At 31.9% G+C, this 24,283-nt stretch overlaps 1 protein-coding gene across 2 annotated transcripts in view; it reads right to left on the reverse strand.

The window, feature by feature from the left end:
* Positions 1–24,283, reverse strand: part of LOC142353056 (cilia- and flagella-associated protein 157-like) — a 48,057-nt gene that overhangs the window by 17,964 nt on the left and 5,810 nt on the right. Inside the window, exons 2-5 of one of the 2 annotated variants that reach the window (XM_075405250.1) lie at positions 22,348–22,469; positions 16,083–16,329; positions 2,977–3,316; positions 2,071–2,237 (exon numbers count right to left, since the gene is read on the reverse strand). In XM_075405250.1, coding sequence (XP_075261365.1) covers positions 2,071–2,237; positions 2,977–3,316; positions 16,083–16,329; positions 22,348–22,469 — 876 coding nt within the window. Of the gene's footprint in view, positions 1–323; positions 664–2,070; positions 2,238–2,976; positions 3,317–16,082; positions 16,330–22,347; positions 22,470–24,283 lie in introns of both variants that reach the window. The other variant, XM_075405251.1, reaches the window with a different exon arrangement.

A 24,283-nucleotide genomic window follows, 5' to 3' on the forward strand; every position in this document is an offset into this window, starting at 1 on the left:
ATCAACATCACAGTCAACTATATTGCGTGATATGGCTAAATTGTCAATTGAATTGTATTGATATATGACATAAATATTAGTTATTTGCTTTTATGTTTTTTATTAAGTCTTAATATAAATTTTAGCAAGCACTGGCGGAGTTTTATTAGTTCAAAATTGCTTTAGTTTGTGTTCACACATGGTTTCTCGAAAAGAAAGATTTTTGTTCAGACAAAAATTTTAAACACTATTATTACGTCATAAATATTGCATCACGTTTAAGCCAATCAGAATGTTTTTTTTGTTTTGTTTTCTATGTAACAGAGAAAATATGCAATAAATACCTCTGCAAACTTTTGTTGAGCTGTACATTTTCTCTCAACGCCCGTTTTTTCGTATCCTCCATCTGTTTATCAGACACTTTTCTAAACTCAGTCGCCAAATTTGTCACTTTGTCCGCTGCCTCTTTCCTCAATCTGTCCTTGTCAACAACCATCTGTCGTTCAAGGTCATAAATGACTTTCTGCTGTTCATTTAACTGTCGGTTTAGTTCGTCTTCAATTTTGGTGAATTTCGCCATCAACTCGGCTCTTTGGACTTCATATTCCTTCATACTGCCGAGTTTGTTGCTCAAGTTTTCTTGCTCGGCTGTTAGGGCAAATTTCGTTTCCTGGTACTCCGATTCTGTAACAATTTTTAAAGTTTAGCCACTACAGTAAAGCACAGCGAACCAGCCATAATTAGTTTTATTATTTCAACACTCCATGAAATGGATATCCGGAATTTTACGATAGGCTGAACTTTTTTTGTTTGTTGAGTCAATTTTAGGCCGACATTACGTTGAAACTAATTGTTTTTTTTTTTAAATTCAGCGAACTTTCTGACTTTAAAGTTTCTGTTCATTTTTGTCTAATTGTTACCAAGCTTTATTATGAACTGGTGAAAAACCATTTTTTTGGCGAATTTCAAGTTAGTTTTTTTATTTTCAGTTTTATCTGACGCTATTTTGACTTTGTTATTAAATTTTGTTTTTTAAAACGGACATAAACTTTTTGATGTAATTAATGTTTGTTGTTGTTGTTGTTGTTTGATTTTTTCGTTCGTTTTCGCTCGCTTTCTTAATGTCGGCATTTCTCATCAATCTAATGCATCATTTTTTACTCCACTGAGTTATTTGCTTTGGGGGCTATCCTTTCGTTCATACACCAGTTTTTTTTTTGAAAAATACTTGAATTTTTTGTTTTTCCATCTGTTCCTCATTTGGTAGACAATTATGCCAGAATTGTGGATGAGCGGGTTTGGAACCTTATGTGCGATCGCACATTACCGAGCCGCCTTGTTTGTCATAACTATCTCATTTTGTAGACATAGTTATTTTATAAAAAAAGTTTCCTAAAAATTAAGCGGTAAAATTTTGTACGAATTTCAAAGAAATCGGTGGAATTTCAATGCTTGCAATGACGAAATAGAATTTCTGAAGCGGGGAACAAATCTGATGCATTTACCGCTAATTTTTTGTTTGCGGCTTTAAGCGGTGATTTTTTACATCCTATTTTATTGCGAAAAACCGCACTCCTCACTAAAATTAACCGCATTCATTGCAACACTTGCATTGCTACCCACCATGAGTGTTGATAACCTCGGTTCGTGAATACCAGGGTCGACTATCATACAAAATTTCTGGCAATGTGACAAAGTCATAGTTTTTTTCTTGTCTTGAGATACTCATTCATTTGATTGTTGGTATGAAGACATACACTGTTATCTGTATATAGATATTCATACATCCATCCCACAGGGTGAAAAAAAAACAGTTCACAAGTGCGATTTCAAATGCAGTGTAGTTGCAATACCAGGATTTACACCTCATTAGATATATTCTATAACATCTATAACATCGATTATCGCATTGTAATGATACACTGGTGTATACCGTGGTATAAAGTTGAAACACTAGCAAACGTTTGAAAGGACGAAAATCAAAAATTTTAAACTTGCAGATATATAGGCATATTGATGTTCATGAGCATGCCTAGAGTTTTTGAAAGTTCGCTTGCGTTATTTCAACTTTATGACAGTGGTTATAAAAACCTTTGCATTTGTCGAGCATGATTCGAATCTGTTGGACATTCTTGTTGAATTTTCTGCTCAATTCCTTCTCATTGAACTCTAGCATCTCAACTAGGAGTTGGTTCTGTTTTGCTCTGTACTTGTACGCGTCATTTTCTTCTATCAACGCCACAGTTCTGTCCGAATGTCTGAAAATAATTCAAACTTGTTTGACAATTTACACTTCATATAATTTATAATAATAATAATTGTGGTTTCTGCGTAATCGCAGCGGAACAGCATTAGGCCTACAGTAGCCTGTTTTCAGCTGCCCTTTTTCTGATTATTCCCCACATTTCAGACTGATCTTTTTATGAGCAGCATTGCTCTTTTTTTGGTGACTATAACCACTTTTTTTTGCGTCTGAAACTTTCACGTGGTACCATCATTGCAGCCAACATTGGTCAAGCTATGGTCATTCTGAAGCTATGGCTAAGTAAGAGCTCATCATCACACAGACAGCTTCACGGAGGCAGAGGATTGAACTCTCAATCATTGACGTGTGAAGCACACACCTTACCTCTCGGCTATCACGCCACTATGATATCAACTATGTGACATGATATGGCTAGACTATTGGAGATATAAGAAAAATTTTAGTTATTTTTTATTAAGAAAAAAGTGAACTTATTCATAAGTTTACTTTTCTACAAGTTTTTCTTCTGTAAGTTATATAATAAAACTTTAAACAAACACCCGCGGAGCGTTATTAGTTCAAAAATGCATGAGTTTGTTGTCTTCAACCATGGTTTTTTTTTGAAAAAAGATTTTTTTGTTCTTGGAGACAGTTCCGAACACTATTAGGTCATAAATATTGCACTAAGTTTAAACCAGACACTTTGTAAGTTTTTGTATCTTTTGTCGCAGGAAAGTTTGCAAAAAAAATACCTTTGCAAACTTTTGTTCAGCTGCACATTTTCCCTCAATGCCCGTTTCTTCGTATCCTCCATCTGTTTATCAGACACTTTTCTGAACTCCGTCGCCAAATTTGTCACTTTGTCCGCTGCCTCTCTCCTCAATCTGTCCTTGTCAACAACCATCTGTCGTTCAAGGTCATAAATGACTTTCTGCTGTTCATTTAACTGTCGGTTTAGTTCGTCTTCAATTTTGGCGAATTTTGCCATCAACTCGGCTCTTTGTACTTCGTATTCTTTCATACTGCCAAGTTTGTTGCTCAAGTTTTCTTGCTCGGCTGTTAGGGCAAATTTTGTTTCCTGGTACTCTGATTCTGTAACAATCTTTGAAATTTAGCCACTACAGTAACGCACAGCGAACCAGCCATAATTAGTTTTATTATTTCAACACTCCATGAAATGGAAATCCGGAATTTTACGATAGCCTGAACTTTTTTTGTTTGTTGAGCCAATTTTAGGTCGGCAATAATTTTCTGTTTTCTGGAGATATACAAAAACGGTGTTTAAAACGCCCCTGAAGTACTAAATCGCTCCCTGAGAAGGTATATTTTAAAACTTTGATTTCCCGAAAAAAAATATAGGGTTTCAAAATTTCAAAAACTTTTCATTTGACTTCACCTATCCACTTTTGTAAAGGCTTTTTAAATACACCATTCAAACTCAATCCTGGTAAAACATAAAACCATTTTTTTTGCATTTACATTTTTGTAGATTTCCAAAAGACATTTTTGTGGCTCTAAAGCTATGGCTCTACAAACATGGCTATAAGTGTGGCTCTATAAACAGAAACCAGTTTCAATATCTCTTCCATGAAAACTTAAAAAACTTGAAAAATGAGAGCAAAAAATTTCTTTAAACCCATACTTAATTTTATTCATCACTGAATTTTTGATTTTGACAATTTTGTGTGCTGAACAGATGAGGTACATTATGTTGTATTTTAAAAAAATCAGATTAACCTTATTGGGAATTTAGAAATCACTAAATGATATATATTTAAAAAGATATTATAAACACATTTTAAAAGAACCTTTTTTCTTTCTTTGTTAATGTAGCAGTCTTAAAAAACGACGTTTTTTAAAAAATGTTTGTCTGATTTTTCCAATATTACTCTTTGATAAACCAAACTACCAAATTACGTTTAAGTAAAATTTTTGCCAGAAGTTATTCTAAAAATAACGAAAAAATCAACAAAAAATTGCATTTTTCTTGTGAACGTTTGCTGGTCAATGATTACATGTTGATCAATTCGGTAGATATTTTATTTGATTAGGCAGTATGGAGTTCAATTGAAACAATTGCAATAAAATTCCGCTTTTTTAAATTCTTAACGTAATAAACAATTTCAAGCGATGGTTTTCTGCTTCTGTAATCTTTCAAAAAAAATTGAAATTTTTTGGATAATATTTTTTTTGTTTTTTCAATCAATCTCTTTTTTTTTGTCACAAAGCACGCCTTTTTAATCATCTCTATTGAGTCCGCAAATGTTTTAAAAAATTATTAAAATATAAATTTAGTAGATGGAAGACAGATGTCTATTTGCTCTTCATCTTAATTATTAAGAAAAGTTTACTTTTTTTGACAATAGGTTCTTTCTTTTAATCGCCGTCAATATGAAACCAGGAATGGCAAATTGTATTTACTCCACAACTTTCTTTTTATTTGTCTTGTTGTCATCAAGATGTTTTAGACAGAACGTTTCATATTAAATAGATTTTTTTTCTCTTCACATTTTGTGATTTGCTTAGAAGTGTGGGGTTGGAACATCAAGAGCTCATACAAATTTCCTATCCATCTTTTTTTTAAATTCAACAATTGTTAGAACCGATCAGTGTCTATTCCGATATGTCTCTATTCGCATCACAGTGAAACAAAACTGTTAGTCATTGTCAAGACATGCAGATCATTGTCAAGACACGCAGATCATGATCAGGATTTTCTGCTCTACTGTGGAAAATCATGATATTGTGATTTCAAAAATCTTTCCTGAAAGGGAGGTTCTTACTATGTGGAGACAACTAACATTTTCCACTCAACCATGAAAACACGACTCTAAACAAATTATCAATTTTTTGCTTTACAGCAATTTTAGAAAAAGTATGATGGAATAAAAATTTTTGACTTGAAATCTTCTAATCGTTTTTCAAAGCTTGCTGATAGCAGTCAAACTTTAACCTAAAGTTTTTTGTTCATGACTTTAAAAAGTAATGCAATTGAATTCTGTGTATGTCTTGGTCTTCTTTTGAACCGAGTTGCATCCAAAAAATTTTGACAAAGCCGATCAGATCAACAAAAAACTGATTCTGTAAGTAAAAATGTTATCCTGTAAAGTAGTTATTGAAATCATACACTGGGTGGAATTAGCATAGTTATCAGACGTCGTAATAACATTGCCGGCAGACTGCCGGAATAGCTCTGATATAAACTTACCAGCACTAGAGTACAGATAGAAACAGACCCAGAAACGAGTATATGAAGTTATTGAAGCCGCATAAGAAGTTATAAACCACAAGTAAACTTAAATTAAAAAGAGTTTCATTTTGCAAAAGTCAATTTTGTTGAGTGATGTAGGTCGCTTACAATCAAAATCTATGGGCCCAATTGACCTAAAATTTTATCTTTAGAAGTAAAAAATTTACAAAAAAACTCATGTTATGAACAAATTTAAAACAAGGAATGAGAGTCAGACAATGAAGCAAACAATAGAAGGACAATTCTGATTCACAATCCAAGAAAATGAAAAAATTTAATACTGAAAATTATCTTTTCAATAGGAAAGTCTTTGATAGTCAACAGAAACACCTACGTTAAATGCACGAAATTGAAGGAATCAACGAAAAAATTAAAAAACGAAAACATAGTCGATGTCATGAAATTCAGAAAGTTTACAATAAACTTGAATAAAACTAATATGCCACAAACTAACAAAAATTGTCAAGAGCGAAAATTTGTGTATATTTTGCTAATCTTTTTATAATAGGTGGAATCAGAGTTCAAGAAATAAAATTAAAATAATCAAAATCACAAAATTTATTGCCCTTATATGAAATAGCCTATCTTTCATCAATAGCCCAAATTGACGATTGATAAAATCTACAAATAAAGCAGGATTCCATTGAAACTTAGAACACATATATTACTTTTTATTAGCATTAGTGAAAACATTAAGTGAAATAAGTACGAAAACAGATGTCAAACTGCCCCAAGTGAAACAAATTCTCCCTAAAAAATTTAAAATAATTTTGAACACCGATTTGAGACTGGATCTTGACCACAAACTGGAGGAAATTTCACTCCTTCAATCTTCGCATAAAGAGCTGCATTCATTAATCTAGCATGATTGAATGCACGACTCCGATTTCATTTATCTGTAGACAAACAATAGGAAGGAGAGCAAACATATCAAAAAAAACGAAGCCAAACAAATTTTGATATATAATTTAAGGAAATGAAAGAAAAACACAAAAAAATGTTGTACTGAGGAGCAGTTTCGTTTAACTTTACGAGCCAGAAAGACAAAATTTATTATCTAAAATTGGAGGACAAATTAAATACTACAAAGGCTTCCGCTGAAAAAATGTAACTTGGATAAAAAGGCAATGGCGTTCGCACATGATGTTCCGACCCGAGCTCATCCACATTTTTGACTTAATTGTCAACCAAATGAAGAGATAACAAAAATAGTTGTTTGAGTTTAAAACAAAAGTTACAGAACTTATCTACTAATTGAAACTCACAATGCCATGCCTCATTACATCACCAACAAAATCTGACATTAAAGAGACTACGAGACAAAAAAAAACAAACAACAAAATTATCAAATCAAAATTTCCCTGCAAAAACTGAATATCAAAATTTAAAAGCACCTAGTAACAACATCAAAAAGCAGTGAGATCAAATCTTAACTACTCAAATTTACTTTCTCTTAACAATACAGCAGATGAAAAGTTCTCTCAATGAGACAAGATAACAAGTCGACAAAGAGAACGAACAATAAGGCGAAATTCAAAAATTAATCAACATTTTTTGAACCAAGAAATTTCAAAAGTCTTGAAAAACATTAGTTTTTAACTAAATAATCCCTGATAAACTACTAAAAACTCATTACAAAACCAAAGGCATCTGTCTTTGATTAGACTAAGCCATAGAAACCTACTAAAGAAAAACTCAAAAAATTAAAAGCGAAAACACAAACTATTGCTACCATCAAAATCATTAGCTATTATCAGAATATTACATACTTTTCATTCAATTGTTGTTTCGACTAACTCAGCTGAAGAATTTATTCCGAGAAATTAAATAAGTTTACTTGGGCCACATTTGAAAAATATTGGGATCTGTTATTACGCGACTGTTCTGAAAAAAGAGAAAAAGAAACACAAAAATTGACCAATCAAAAAACGTTTATGAAAGCGCATATTGTCCAACAAATAAAACATTAGTGGCAAATAATATTGGTAAATGTGTTATTTTTTGAAATATAAGAAATCGGATGGGACCTCTCATTGATGAAAATAAGTTACAATTTGACGAAATGAACAACAAAAACTGAAAAGACTATATCATAAACTTCAAGACTATTCGCTATAAACTGACTCCTTTGGGTAACATCTTTCATTCAACCCTCAATTACAAGCTGATGACCTCTCAGCAACTTATGGCTACCTAAATAACAAAAACAGGCAAAAAGAGCAAATTCAAGAAAAAAATTGAGAAAAATGTCGAAGGCATTTAAAAAAGAACTTTTCTTTAAAAACTTTTCTATTTTCAATTACTTTTTTACAGCAATGGGTTCCTGCTTTTTATCAAAATAACCTGATAAAAACAAACAAAAATAAACAAATACATTAGAACAACGAAATCTTTGTGAAAACTCGTAGTATCAACGCAATTAAATTCTTTAGCGTTCAACGTAAGCCAGCAAACACGCTAAGTTATACCTGAATGGGACAACCAGTTTGTTTGCCAATCATATTTCATCCATAAGACCTTACAACAAGTTATTGATTATGAAAACAACAACAAAGACAGGCAGAAACAAAAAATTCGATCGAAAAGTGCCAGAAGAAAGTGTCGATGCAATTTAAATCATAAGCTCTCATCTGAAATCTTTATCTATGATCCATTGAACGTCTTCGATAAACCAATGAGAACTATTAGTAATAGGACAATGTGATAGGATTCCAAAACAATCCAAGAAAAAGATAAAACACCCAAAAACTAAAAAAATATATATTGAAACTCGTGGCATTGAAGTTTTAAAACTAATAGATAGAAGATAAAACCGCAAACCAGATTATTCTTGGCTTCAATAGAAAAGATAGTGATTCTGTCAACACTGAGACTTACTAACGAAACACGAAAAAAGTTAGGATTGGTTAATTGTCAAAAAAAACTTTCGAAAAATTATTTTTAAAGTCTTAACAGCCATTAAACTCAAAATTTTCCAACGGAGGTGAATAATGACGCACAGATAAAACCCTATGGGAGGAGAAAGATGTTTTTTCATGCATAGACAATTAATAAGACATCCGAATAAGTATTATGACTATGAAAAGAACAACAAAAACAAGTAAAATACAAAATTCAGTAGAAAAGTGCAGAAAAGTATAATATCTGCATAACGTGATAAGAGTTCAAAAGTAACCAATAATTCAAAAATTTCCAAAAATTTTATGAAGTTTTCTGGAATTTTGTGTCATTGAAGTCTTAGAACCACAAGTTAGAAGATAAAACCACTAGCCAGATTAAATTTGCTCGCAGTAGGAAGGGAGAGGATGCTGTCATCACTGAGACTGACTTACACTTCAGGATAATACGTTTATGATTGGTTATTGGTCAAAAACATTTATTGAAAAGTTATTTTCAAAGTCTTAACAGCCACTAGCTGTCCACTCAAAGCACTAGATATGTTCACTTAATGCTCATTAACGAACATATTGCACTGTTAGTCAATGACTCAAAGCCAAAGGACTCCGATAAATTAGTAAAAACTCAGAAAGAAATTCAAATTTTCATTTAAAATTACGAGAACTCGGAGCCAAAACCAAAAAATAATGAAAATTACCTTAAAAACGATTTTTTTTCTTCATTGGGCTTCATTTGACTGTAAAGTAGATTTGTCATTAACAGAACCTCGATGTGAAAAGTGACTTGTCTCTAGGTGACCAAAAAAGAAGAGTTTTATAAAAAAGAGCTCAAATATAATTCGAAGACTCTTTGATAGTGAAGTTTCCTATGCGACCAAATTTAGTCTTTTCATCGCCTTTTGTCTATTAGGAACACAAAATTTGTTCATTTTGTGGCGTGAAATTTAATTTTGAAATACTAATTTTAATAGAAAATATCTTAATTTGAAGAAAAATTACGCTAAAAGTGAACAAATATCCCGTGCTCACACTAAACTTCAATTCTCAATAAATCCTCGAAAAAAATGAAAACCAAAAAAAAATCTTTTTATTTTTGAATTCTGCGGCTGGACCAGCTTTTTAATGATACGCTCACATTTCTCTGCGATGAATATACCGATCGGCCAAAATTGTCTGAACAAAAAAACCATTTGAGTATATAGTTCCCCCCACAAGGGGGGTTGGGACAATTATGGCTGGCGTAACAGAAAATTAGAGGCATCCAGAAACAACTTATCCTGTCAAAAAACTTCAAATTAGCAAAAAAAGTACTAAAATCATTACTAAAATTGTAATGCTAATTTTTACCAAAGAGCCAAACTGCAAGATCACAAGTTCTACTTGAGCTTTCAATAACCAAAGCCACAGAAATGCCAAAAAAATATCGAGAAAAATTACAATAAATGTAATTAATCCAATTGTTCAATATTTCACCACTTCACCAAAAGTATTCGAGACCTTCAAACCAAATTTTATCTTTCTAAAACCTACAGAAAAACTAATTGGCAGACTGACAGACTTCTTGTTGGCCTTATTATAAAATACAAACAGATACAAGGAGGACAAAAATGTTCAAACTTGAGAAAGGAGCCAAAATTGATATATTTCATGAAGCAATTGTCGCAAAGTTTTTTGGTTCACCTAATGCTGACCCGAATTCTCACACACAAGCTTTAAAAACAAGTGTTAGTGCCCCCGAATTTTGCAAAAAATCGAAATTTCAACAAAGTTTGAAACCCGGCAACAATTTATTGTGTTTATGTCAAATCAGAGGTAGGCAAAAACAACACAAACAGTCGGAAAAACATTACAGATTGAATAAATGCTCGTAATGTGAAGATCTCCCAAATAAAATTGAAATGCCAAAAATACCTAAAAAGCCAGAACTAAGCTCTGAAGACTTTTTATTGATCGTTTTAACTAAATGAATTGACAAACTAGATCAGCTAAAGAACTCAAAATTAATCTAAGATTTTTGAAAATTTTGTATCGATTCTCATGTTTTCAAAAAAAAACTACAAATTGCCGAAGTCTACGATGTAACTAAAATGCAGGGCGAAAAAAACCTGGTTGAGCAAAAAAGAAATAAACAGACGATAAATGACCAGAACCTTTAAAAATTTGACAACATTTGCAAAAAATGTCAATAAGTTGAAATTATTAAAGCTAAAGTTTCCGAAACAATATCTGTTCTCCTGAAATATGCCAACTGAACAACTCTCAAAATAACTTATTTGAACCCAAAAAAGACTTAAAATGACAATTTTCTTTAACAATTATAAGTAAATCGCAAAATTCACTGCATTATTTTGTGTGCAATTTGGAAACACGATTGCGTATACGTAAAACAAGAGACACAAAAACATCAACTGAAGATCCATTTAAACAAAAACTCAACAAGGGTAGAAATGCCACCCTTTTAACTCTCCAAAACTATGTAAGATGACTTTATAACATTGAAGTTTGGCTTTCCTAGCATTATCTCCGCAAAAAAAACACAGAAGCGGCAAAATCAAACGAAGGCCTTTTTAAGTTTTGTTTAAATGGATCTTCAGTTGATGTTTTTGTGTCTCTTGTTTTACGTATATGCAATCTTATTACCAAATTGCACACAAAATAATGCACTGAATTTTGCGATTTACTTATAATTGTTAAAGAAAATTGTCATTTTAAGTCTTTTTTTTGGGTTCAAATAAGTTATTTTGAGAGTTGTTCAGTTGGCATATTTCAGGAGAACAGATATTGTTTCGGAAACTTTAGCTTTAATAATTTCAACTTATTGACATTTTTTTGCAAATGTTGTCAAATTTTTAAAGGTTCTGGTCATTTATCGTCTGTTTGTTTCTTTTTTGCTCAGCCAGGTTTTTTTTCTCCCTGCAATTTAGTTAAATTCTAGATTTTTCCAAAGTATCTCATTCTGAAAGCTGAAAGTTAACAAAAAGTAGCTAAATTCATCTTACAAAAATACAACGCCAAACAATCCAAACTTTTTGGATTGTATTAAAAAGATAATAGCGAAGAACCAATACAAATCGAATTCATTGTTTTTTAAAGTGACAGCTTTCAAAACCAATGTAACCGCAATGTAGCTAAGCTTCGCTATTTAGTCACCGTTAATTGAAAAACTTCTTGAAGTTATTTATAAAACAACTGTTTTGAAAAGAGTTGTATGAAATAATGTTGATCATTTTTATAATTTTTGAAAATTTAGGAAATTATCGTGCAGAGGGAAGACAATCTACAACAAAGAAAAATTTCATTGTTAAATGCTTGGTAAAGATCATTGTGATATGAAAAAATGTTATCATTTCTCAATTGACATCTGTTTTCTTGACATACCATAAGTCCTTTTCAAATGTAGTAACCACTTAATAGATTATAGAACCCATAGAATATAAGAGATGTAGGAGAACAATTTCAAATTAATTCCAAATAAAATTTTTTAAAAAAATTGACTGGCGTCATATGTTGTTTAGCGACTACAGTGGAAAACATAAACTAGTCAAATCTTCAGAAATTGTCTGCAATTAGGTTTTACAATTAATGAATCTTCCTCCTCGCCCAGATACTTTGCATAATAAATCAGTTTACGCGCTAAAAAACAGAAATAATATAAAAATTACATAAATCAATAATAGGAATATATTTCATTATGAACGCTGATGAAAAATTATTGTTTTTTTGTCAACTGCTGTTCTCTGTTTTCAAGAAAGAGTTTTTCATTTGCAGTATTTTCCAAAAAAAATGAACAGATAATGAACCCTCAAAAGTATAGTGAATCTTCAGTTTTTTCGTGAAACATTTTCACTATAGATCATCCATCTGTTGTACAATTGTTTAAACAAAATGTCAACGGAAAATTTCTAACTGCATTTTCAAAGTGTGAAAAATAATTGTTCCTTTCTTTACGAAAGCAAGGAAACTAAAATTAAAACAAAACAAAGACGGATACATTTTAGTAGAACAAGAGTCATTATAATGTTCGGAATAATTGAAAACTCCAAAATGATAAACCCTAACTAAATTTCTTAGTTATTTTCTCGGAGTTACTCCATTAAAATCCCTTGAAACAATGAAACTTTTCAGAAGGTGTAGATTTAAACTGTTGCTTTGTGGTTTCCACAAATTCTCGATAAAAACACTGCAGCAGAGCAATATTTCGCTATTTTTTTGCAAATCACAATTAATTGCATCATCGAGTTTGCTGGTAGAGTAATCGAACTCGTATCATTTGAAGAACGTAATATTTGCTGAACAAAACCGAAACTATCCCCCAAAGCTCTTAGATTTCAATATCGACACATCGAGTTTTTGTCTGTGATAGCAGTACACCTTCATTGCTTTTCATTGCTATCATAAAATATTTTCAAACTAAGGGCAATTTTGGGGCGTCTTGGCATGGGGTGATTTTGGTTTCTGCTGAGCGGGTGCTACTTACACAAGCAGTTTGTTTTCTTTTCCTTTTTTCTTATAATTAAAATTAAAACTAACATTATTCTCATACGCTCAACAACTTTTCGTACATGAAAATGTTTTTCTTGCTGCACAAGGTTACGTTTAACTTTTGGAGTAAAATGTCAGCAATTTAAAAATATCAATTATGGATTTTAGCCAATTTCACTACAATTAAATTTTCCTGTCTCAAAAACAATATACAATTTCCGAACAATTGTTGCGTTTCCTTTCAAATTATGAGAGCTTGAAAAAACAAGAACTGTTTTCTAATTTTCCTTTCAGTAAAACATTGTTCTAATAAATGTCAAGAAATAATTGTTGCTGCAAATTTTTTGCGGTTCTTTAATCTCTTATGGTTCTCAAACATATTTTCATTAAAAACTTTTTAACCAACCAATATTTATGCAAATTGTTTAGGATCTGTAATCAGTCAGCTATAGTGGGTCTAAAAAAGTTTAAAAAAGCGAATGTTTCAAAAAATATTGAACAAAGTTGAAAGGTCAAAGATCATGTAGTTTTAAAGCATGTAGGAAAAAAGAAGATGAAATTGCGCTTTAGGGGGAAAAGTTAGCTCTTAAATGATCACCTTTCTGCTCAACTGCATGTTTGGCGTTCCAAAAGTTTGATTACTTTAGTTTTCATAGGATACACTTAACTTTATTTAAAATAAGTCGCTTTTTGCGAAAAAAAGCTGAATTTCTTTCAAGTTAAATTAGCTTTTGATAGAATAAGTTAAAATATCTTCGTTAGCTGGAAGAGAAAAACAGTTCACACGAGAAAAATGGCTGCTACTTTTCGAACGGAATTTTTTTCACGGAAACAACATTACTGATCACGGTAATTCAATTATGTATTTCAAGGTTAAGCATGGCCGTTTTCAACGGACGATTTGTGGTCCAGATTTGTTTTCAGCGGACGATTTGATTTTACAGAAGATTTTTCTAATACGGTGCACCTTAATATTGTCTGAGTATCACTTTGTGAAAAAGTTTGAAATTGAGAAAATATTTTTGCCCGCCGTTGTGTTTTTAATTACTTCATAACTTGACTTCTTTCGTGATCTGGCGGGCAGCAATAAATTTGTCATAAAAAGCTGAGGGATTCTTTCCTAGTGATGGAAGCCATTTTCTTTTAAGATATTTCGCCAAATTTTTGTGAGATACTTGAGTAATTGATACCCATTTTTTTCTCATTCAAACAGTTAACGTTTTAACCAAAAATGTCCATCTAATTTCAAAATAGCCAATTTAGCAATTCTTCATATTTCTCTATTTTTTGTAAATTTGAATTACAAAAAATTGCCCTTTTCACATAAACCACCAATTCCAATTAGCTGCCGCTGCCAGCAGTTGGCAAAATCACTGAACATGGATAGTTCTCTTTGGGAGATTTAAATGCAAAATGAAATCAAATTCCAACTTTCAGTGTTCATGGGACAAGAACAGTACGGTAACCCTATAATTTGTATGCTGCATGATTATTTCTCTCTTGTTTTTATCAAATATATTCCCTATCGACCTCTAGACAGTTTCTAACATTTACGTCTCCCAAATATACGAGCTAAAACTTTACATCAAAAAAATAGTGATATTTCAAACTTTTTCACAGAAGAAAAAAATATTCCTAAGTTTTTTGTATCAAATTTTAACAAGATGTGAATGTTGAACAGTTATGTGGAATCTATTCTATTAGGCCCCTATTTTAAGCCCTGTAGTAAGCCAACAACTGTAACTCCTCCAGGTTCACTTGGTATTTTTTACACAGCAAAGTGCTATGTAATATCTAATAATTCGTAATTCCCGCAAAAAACTCCGGGACAAAACAGAATAGATCAAAAATATCCTGAAACTTAATAAAAATTACTCGGCCCCCTGTGGATTTTAGTTTTTTGAGGTCTCTGTAGAAACCGACTGGTAATATATTTTGGCGGCAAATTGCAAAAGGCAAAACTTACGTTGTTTTATTATCCACTACACTATGGTTCGAAAAATATTTGATCTTCCTGGTTTTGCAAATGAGCAAAAAGGGGAATACGTTACTAAAAGAATCATCATGTCACCTAAACGAGATTATCTTCACATTGTTCCGCGGCTTTTAAAGGCTCTTAAACGGAGAGACGGACGCAATGATAAAAGAGCGCTTTTGATTATATTATACTGTGATCTATTGTGCTCAGATATAAAGTGTCCTTTCAAGCAGTCAGAATTGTTTCGCATTAGCAAGCAAAACAATAACATTACCAAAAATCTCCTCGACAAAATAGTATCAAAAGTTTCACTTTCTAATTAATTAGAAACCAGTTTCAACAAAAATTGCGCACAATACTCAGTTCTTGACTCATTGCTTGACGCATTTTGTTATGATAATTGTAACTTCTCTTTCCTTACATTGCGAAAATAAATTTACCCGAGTACATATAACCGGCAACTTGCTGCTTTACGCATGTATTTTACCCACATGTATTGAGATCAGGAGAGTATGCGAGTGGGAAAAAGTGCGATATGCTCAAATTTTGGTATATGTCGTTTTTGTATACTTTTTGCAATTTACATTGTGCGAATACTAGCGACAAGTCTAATTGTTTCTAATGCGTTGATCTCGTCACTCTTTTCCGCACGTTTGATGTCCGCGGCTCCCATCTTTTGTGATTTTCTTTTTCAGAAAAGAGTTTTGTGTTAACTGAGGGATTTTTATGAATTTGTTAAGTCGGAATAATTTATAACCAAAACGTAACAACTTTAAAATCGAATAATTAGTAACCACAACGTGACCACTGAGATGACAAACGACTGGTACAAATTGGCGCGAAAATTAGCGACGCGATTTTGTGGATTAGTCGCCGATTTTCGCAGTGCTATTGTCGCTAGAATTCGCTGTCGGAGTTAGCAACCAAGGAACCGAAATTTGATTTTTGCTTTGTCGCCGATTTCGGCAAATTTGCTAAAATAAAAAAACCAACGAAATGTTAGTTTCCTCATTTTGAATTTGACAGGTTGGTTTGCTTTTGCGATGATAAACTCCATTTTCATCGACTGATTCAGATTTCGCTTTAATTTCTTTTACGTTGGCTTACTTGAAACGGAAAACAGCCCAATTACAGACATGTTTTTCAAGGGTGTTGATGCTTTTTTGGTTTTCTTTTACTGTAGATTCCACGGATTAATAAAATGAACAGATATTTGAGGCCTAGGATAAAAAAATAAAAAAAATTCCTTACCCAAAGAAGCAAGTTGTGCCTCATACGACTCTCTTTCGGCATCTTTAACTTGTTGCAACTCAAACAGTTTCCGAGTCAGTTCTTGAAGTTCTGCACTTTTCTCCTCTAGACGTTTTGCTAAGTAGGCGTGAATGTCATCCTTTTCAACTCCCAACTGCTCCAGACGGTTGACCTTTTCAAGGTTATTGACCTCTAACAGGTCACATGTTTTCTGGTAGTCCGCAACTTGTCTGTCAAGGTCATCGACCTAAAATGTACTTGTTAGTTAAGTTCATTTTTCCTTGGTTTCAACTCGAATTGAATAACAAATTGTCTGCCTTAAAGACAATTAGTTTCGTATTGCCTTTTGGTTGTTCGAGCCAAATAAATCTATAACTTTAGGATTTTTATTCTACGAGAAATTAGCGAATTTTAGAAGCACGAAAATTGTCATAAATTCTTGCTGAATACGAACATAATACACAGAAAAAGTCAATAGCGGCTATCGGAATATTAAATTTTTCGACTAGTGGGGGGATTTTTGGTGTACGCGGGCTAATATTTTAGCACTGGAAGAGATTTGGAAAGAACCTAAGTAAGATTTATAGAAAGAAAGATGTGGATTACTTGATTCTAAAACAGATACAGACATTGAACAACACCTGTGGGATAATTATGAATATGATTAAAATCTGTCCAACTAAAATCTGTGTTTTTTTTTTGAATAACAAATAATTCGAATTTAGAATTCGCTTGCATTTAGCATTTGTCTAGCATCCGTTACGCACAGCGCTAAACCAAAACTAAATTTTAAACATTTGTTGTTATTTTAATCGTACTCAAAACAAATTTATTATTATTTTGCATGTTTGAGCACCGATTCAGAGCTCAGCAAAAAAACGATATGTATAAATGATTATATGCTTGAGATATTATTTTGAAAAAAATAGTCAAATATATTTACTTTGAGTCGTGTTTTAGCACACATCAACCTCAGAAAAGTTGAAGTGTATAAAGTGTCTTCAGCTTTAGTCATACTTTCTTAGCTCCAGAAAATTTTGATGAATTTGATCTTCATATTTTTTGTTTAAACCAGTTAGTATTTCGGCGCTCAACTAATATTAGCTTCCAATAATTTGTCCCCAAATTGTAAGTCGCTTTTTGTTCTAACTCATTTTTTCGTTGTTGCAAACCCCTTTTTGCATCAAATTTCTTTTCTAATAAAAAAGACTTGTAATCGATGTTATTAACAAGTTGAATTATCATAATGCAGCTTTAAACATATCAATATGCGGAAAGGTGTTTACTTTTCACTAAAAATAAATAAGGTGACGTCATATTTAAATCTATCTCAAATTTAAATAATTAAGGGAGTGACGCAATTACAGGTTTGCGTTTTTTTTTGCTTCAGCAACAAACTATTTATAAAAATTATTAAAGAATCGCATTAAAAATATTGCCGCTAACTTATTGGCAATATCACTCGCCTCTTTTTAATGACATAAAAAGGATTATAATAAGTAATCAACATTTCCCAAAATAGTCTCCAACTTATAAATTTGCACAATGCAAAATAACTTCGAACAAAAGTGAAATACCAGGCGCAAATTGAAGGACATTATATCAAAGTTATGCAATACAAGGTAAAAGACAGGCGGGATAAAGGTTAATGAGCATTTGCAAAAAAATACAATGGGCATTACACGTCCAGCTCGAAGCATTTTTTATCATTTATTCTTTTTTACCGCAAGTGATTAGCTAACTTTTTAAATAGGAACTTCCCAAAAATTCAGCGCCAATTTCTGAACATCAGATCTTCTGTGTAAACAACTGTTAACTGATGAAAATTAATGGAAAAGAAGTGCGGCATAACTCAAAAAGTCTCTAACGTCTTTAGACAAAATTGGGGTCATGATCATAGATAAAATAGTTTTCTTCTATAATCTCTAGAGCTATGAATCAAAAGGAAATATGAACAATTCCTCAAAAATTTGCATATTTTCACAACAAAATTGAGAAGTTCATAACATAAATGAGAAGTATTTTTTTACAATTGATGACATTAAGAACAGAAATTGACTTACGCATCAATAAGAGCGAATTATTCCTATTGATAAACCCATCAAGAGGCAAAATAACGATGATGACAACAAATTTGAATTAAACTTTGAATAAAACTACTGTTTTTCAAATGCAAATATTGTGGAAGTTGCAAAAAACAATAGTGTTTCAGCGCCGTTGAAACACACGCATTACCTCACATCAGCATTCGGGAATCAAGAATAAAAAAACAATCTAAAAAGTCTTTTATTGCTCCTAAAACAGAATTCTCTCTAAGATCCGAAATATATTCCAGAAAAAAACCCAGTTTGCCCTTCAATTTACATTTAATTTGAAACAATAATTTCAAATAATTGCTGTTTGCATTTCTACTGCCTACAAGTGAATGAAATCACACCTTTCGACTGAAATCTTAAAAAGAATGACCATTGCAAAATGTTATAAAAAGATTATGGGCACCATTATAAACCTTATCTTAATCGCTGGAACAAAAACGTTTCCATATTTTATCCAAATTTCCAGCTGATTTCACAAAACATTACCAATTACATTTCCTTCTATCTTTTGCTTTTTAAATGCGTTGTTTTGAAATACTTTTTTAATCTGCCACATGTATAATTTACGATAAACAGCAGCAAAAATCTTAAGCTTTTCTCTATTTTGAAATTTTCCCAATTTGAAAAATTCAAAAACTTTTTTGAAGGTTTTTGTCAACTAAAATGTGCCAATCTTAACATAGGTTCCTCGGAGTGATCTTTTGTCAGTAGCAATTAGGTTGATTTTAGAAAAACGTTTTACTTTGCTCAGTTTTTGGATTTTAAAATCGGTAATGGGAATCAAAAGAGACTTTCAATCATATTCAATGGCACAGAACAGGAAAAAAATTTTACAGTTCTATAGAAAAGTACTTTATTTGAAAGTTTGATTAATTTGAAAAATTTTTCATAGTCTGGTCACTAATTCAGATGGCTGATATTCACGCGTGTTTCGTTATCAGAATCCAAATTTTATCACTAATTTTGCACTTTTCTGCTTTGTGAATAGAATGTGTAATTTTTGGTGTATTTCAAAATGTGGTAAATTTGTTAACAATAAAAACATTTGATGCACGTATAATGTTTATGATGAACGTAAATTTTACATATTCGTAAAAATAACATGTTTGTGAGGAAAAGACCATTTATTTTTTTTTTCGTCTGTTTATTTTTTTTCTTTTTTTCCTCAATTTTTTAATTGGTTAATATTCTTTTTCATTTATAATTATGAATAATTCCTCATCTTTGAGTTTTACGTGTAATATTACAACGTTAAAGTTTACATCGGGCATCATCTTTGGGCATTTATTTGCAAAGATTACTTTTTTATTCGTTTCTGGTCCGTTTTAGACCAAGGTTTTGTTGTTGGGCGATTAATTTATTGAGAGCAACAACATGGATCAAGCTACTCTTTGCTTAGGGCAGTTTAATCCAATAAACGCAACAAGCATGTCAAAAAAATCTCTTTGTACGGACATAAAATATTCTTCATTGCAATTAAATTTTTGGAACCACTTTTCGTTGTTTATAAGAACGAATTATGAATACTTTAATAAATTCACTTGAAAATTTTAAACCCGTCAAGAAGATATAAAAATAGGTCCAGATCCAGAATGTACTGTTATATATAGTGAAAACTAGTGGTTTCCCAGTGAACATTGATACTCATCAGACTAAATTAATAGAAAAAAAAGTAAAAATTAGACTGCTTGGTTCGAGAAAAAAACCTGATAGAAAACCTAATTATACAAGTTGATTGATAAGTTTTCATGTTCAGATTAACAATTCAAAAAAGTCTTCTTCTTTTTCTCCATTTTTCTTGGACTTTAAAAAAATTACATAAAGTCTTTCATAATTTTTTGCATAAAAAACCATTTTATCAATTTTATTGCGTCACTTTGTTCAGAAAACAATGTAACATATGGCCACAAAAGTAAAATCAGAATTGAATAAATTGAATTCGGAGAAAAAACTGATTTTATAAACTTTTTAGAATTATTTTGGCTAAAATAGTTATAAGAGATAGAAATCAATAAAATTAGATACAAATTTTTATACAAGAACAAAAATTAAGTTAACTGTATTGGTTTTGTAACGGGTCATTAATCGTACAGTGCTGTATATAGAGACAATTGTTTCGTCAAAGTAAGTTTCCAATGAGAAAAAAATATTTTAACGTTAAAAGTATTTTGGATAAATTTGATAATCTTTTATCTAAAGAAATATAGTAGACAGATTCTCAATCTAAAGGATCTCTTAAAGCCAATATAGAGTAATTCAAGAAGTTTCTTTGGTCAATCGATATAAAAATGGCAAAAGATATTTTAAACAACCTTCATTATATCAGCTAAAATTGAACAAAAAGTACAAAAGAAGCGGAACCCATTCTTACAGTGGGATTGTCTAGCGGAAATGGGCATTTTGTGGTTGCTTAGCCGGTTGTATAGTGGGAAAATAATCTGTTCAAGAGCTTCAATATGGTGCCACTTTTCCTCGGAGGCACCAAATAAAGTGTTGTGAGTGTCACTGAAGCAAAAAGAACGACGGCTGTTTTTATAATGTTTCAACAGCTCTTTGGAATTTATAAAACATTTTTCGTTACTTCTTATACTCATTTTTGTACAGTTTGCTGTCCATGATGAAAAATTTAGGAACAAAATTTCGGAAGAATTCGGGCGCATTTTACAAAAAGATTTTGCATAAATTGTATTGTTTTATAATCTTAGTTCTATAGTATGTTGATTCACAAATGTTTACTTTCTTTTGTGATGATTAACTTTTCCAGTTCAAACGTCGTCTTTTTCAAACGTAAGAAATTCTTTGGTATGTTTGGTTTTAGTTAGACAAAATTTCTTGGGTTTTGTCTTCGAAAACATTGGTATTCTCAATTTCGAAAACTAGAAAAAAGCCGTCGATATGTTCGGTTTCTTAGATTCGTTAAGTTCGGTTTAAAACGCAAGAAAATGCTGGTAATTCAAATTCTTAGATTTGTATGTTTGGTTTCAAACGTAAAAAAATTGTCTGTATGTGTGGTTTAAGACGTACGAGAATGTAGGTACATTACGTTAAAAAAGGAAAAATCTTCGCTAAAAGCAAAATACGGCATCCGAGAATATAAACAGTTAGATATAATGCTCAACTCAAATCAAATCAATAATCAAATTTCTAAAAAGCTAATCAATTATATAGCCTACCGGTTGGCAGTAATATATCTCAAAATGGTTTTAAAACTTTTTGTGATAGTCCTTTGATTTTCCGGTGTGGTCTACCTCCTTTTTTCTCATCCGGGCTGGGGACTTGATGAGGTGGAGTGAAAACAAACAACTCTATGATATTTAGCTCAGGTGAAAGGCGAAAACCGCGCCCTATAACACAACAAAATAAAGCAGAAATTAAATAATATAATACATGCAAGTTGGAAGATTTTCTCAATTTTATCATTGAGTTTTTGAAGCAAGTCAATCACTTTGCTTATTTTCGTAGAATTGGGTGCGTTTGAGACTTCTGCAATTAGAAAGCTATCATAACATTTGACTACATTCTAAACAGCTGACAAATTCTTACGTTTCAAACCAAACATTCCGAATCTAAAAACTACATACCCTCAATACTGAAGAAAAAAGTTAGGGCATTTTTCGCTTTTGTCTAATTAAAACCGATTATTTTTTTTACGTTTACAAACAACAATTTCTCATCATTAGGGTAACCCATGGTGTTTTCTGCGCCACGCCCTGACTCACACGATCCATAATCTTTCTTTGTTAATCGTTCTTTACCTTTACAAACGGCTTAGAAATAGCCCCAAATGGCTATGCTTATATTAATTGGTGTTGCCATGGTTAAAATATATTACAGGATGTTTATTATAAACAACAGAAGAATTAAATGTTACGGATTTTTATTTAAATTTAAATCATAAAGTCAAACATGAAAGAAAACAGTTCCATAGACCCTCACTAGTGGTATTTTTAGGGTACTTTTGTAGCTTTCTTTAAAAAATAAAAAATATTCAAAGACCTTTGATTTGGGTTAGATAAAAAAAAATCGAGACAGTAGAACAGCACGATTCTTTCCCGTGTTACCAAAATATACTTGAAAATTTTGTGACCTTCCATTATTATGAAGTCGGTCTGTGTGAGGGTGACTTTGACGTGCGTGAACAAAAAGAGAAAGTGTGAATGAATACTCACTTGTTTCTGCCAGAAGTCTTTGCTGTTGACATCAAGTTCCTTCTCCTTCCCTGGCTCGCTAATTGCACTCTTGATAGACTTGGCTGAGGCCTTCCCCGATTTCTTTTTGCCCTTTTTCCCACCTTTGACAGGAAACAAAAATAACAGTTCTATCCGTTTTCAGTTAACCCTTTATTCTTTCGGATAATTTGTTCACGTCCCATTAAATGGCTATTTTCTTTGGCATAGTGAGCGTTATAAACACGCTTCTAACAATTTTAAAGAGCCTGAAGGTTTGGTTATAGATGAAAAGAGACCTCTTGAGACAATTTATACGCAGCCTATTTTACTTTTTTCTCAAAATTTTAGGAATTGGAAATTCATCAAAAAGACGGCATAAATAGGTTTAAGTACAAAACAACTTTATTTATGTCGAAGAACTTCAAATTCTCAAAAATCTGAGACGAAACAAGTAATTGCAAAGGCTAAAAAAGGTTTTGCTATGCGTCATGTACAAGTATATTTATTATTAGTTCTACGAGGAAATATACAATTGGTTCTTAGATTTAGGAAAAAATAATTAATTCATGTTTACAATGGTTTCAAATGCTACTGCTAACGAAATCTGATCTAAATAATCCAAGAAAAAAATTTAGTCATGGTTTGCAATGATTTGAAAATTAGAAAAGTTTTCAGTTCAACAAGATGACAAAATTATCGAAATTTTTTGACGAGTAGGAAATAAGATAATAAAAATAATTTCTTCAAGAATATAATACAAAATGAAACAAATGTTTGCCTTTTTGATACTCAATTTTTTCTCGTCGATGAAGGTTTCTTGTGTTGCATAAAACTACTACATTAAAGGGTGAACAGACAAAACAGTCCCAGACAAAACAGTCCCGGACAAAACAGTCCCAAATAGGAAAATATTTCCAGACAAAACAGTCCCAGACAAAATAGTCCCACAAACCAGACAAAACAGTCCCAGACAAAATAGTCCCAAGGCCATTATAATAGCTCTCACACGCATTAAAGAATTGAGCAGGGCAAATAATTACCACTAAAAAAACTACTCCAGACATCTTTTCGCCGTAGGGGCTTTGTATGCCAATATTGAACAATTTTTTATCAACAATGCAAGTCTGACGTGTACTATAGTTTAGTCCATTCTTCATCAGACCTATTAGAGAACGATGATCAAGAACAATTGCGTGAATTTTTTTACTTCCAAGATTCATTCTGTGTAACCCCCCAAAATATTTCTCTAGAATTAGCCTTGACGCAAGTCTGACAGCCTTATGAACTATTTTAAACCAGTCTTTAATTGACGCTTAAACTGAAAATGGAATACCCTTGCCAGTGTTGATTTAGATATGGAGCTTGGACCTGTACAAATAATACATAGAATGTTTTATTTAAAAACACAGAGTATTTAAAGAAAACCCTTGCGTTATGAAAACCCGGGTTGGAGTCCCACTGATCCCCACTTGCGATCCACTATAATTCCACTAACTTCCACTAATGAGTGCATCACTATTGTTTCATTGCCATTTTATAGTGGGCACTATTGCATCACCCGTGGAATCATTACGGAACACTAGTGGTAAACTAGTGGGCCACTAGTGGAAATATTATTCCAACTGAAACGGGACCTATTTCATCAGAATCGCTGTGAAATAAACTTCTAAAAGTTAGCCGAAGAGCGTTCCTAATTGATAATTTCAAATAAAATTTTTCAGATCTCTGGAATATTAGTGAAACGCTAGTGAATTTTGCTCTCAGGGAAACTCTAAGGAATTGTTGTTTATACTGATCAAATTTTGTCATAATTCAGTCAAACACTGTTAATTTCTAGTAATTGTCCAATGAAATGTCAAAAAATTGCATTCCAGAAACGCTAAAGTTTTCACCGGAATTGTTAAATTGTCACGTGTCGATCTTTTCACAATTTTTA

The sequence above is a fragment of the Convolutriloba macropyga genome, chromosome 14 (assembly GCF_964194025.1).
Source record: "Convolutriloba macropyga chromosome 14, txConMacr16.3, whole genome shotgun sequence".
Taxonomy (NCBI): domain Eukaryota; kingdom Metazoa; phylum Xenacoelomorpha; order Acoela; family Convolutidae; genus Convolutriloba; species Convolutriloba macropyga.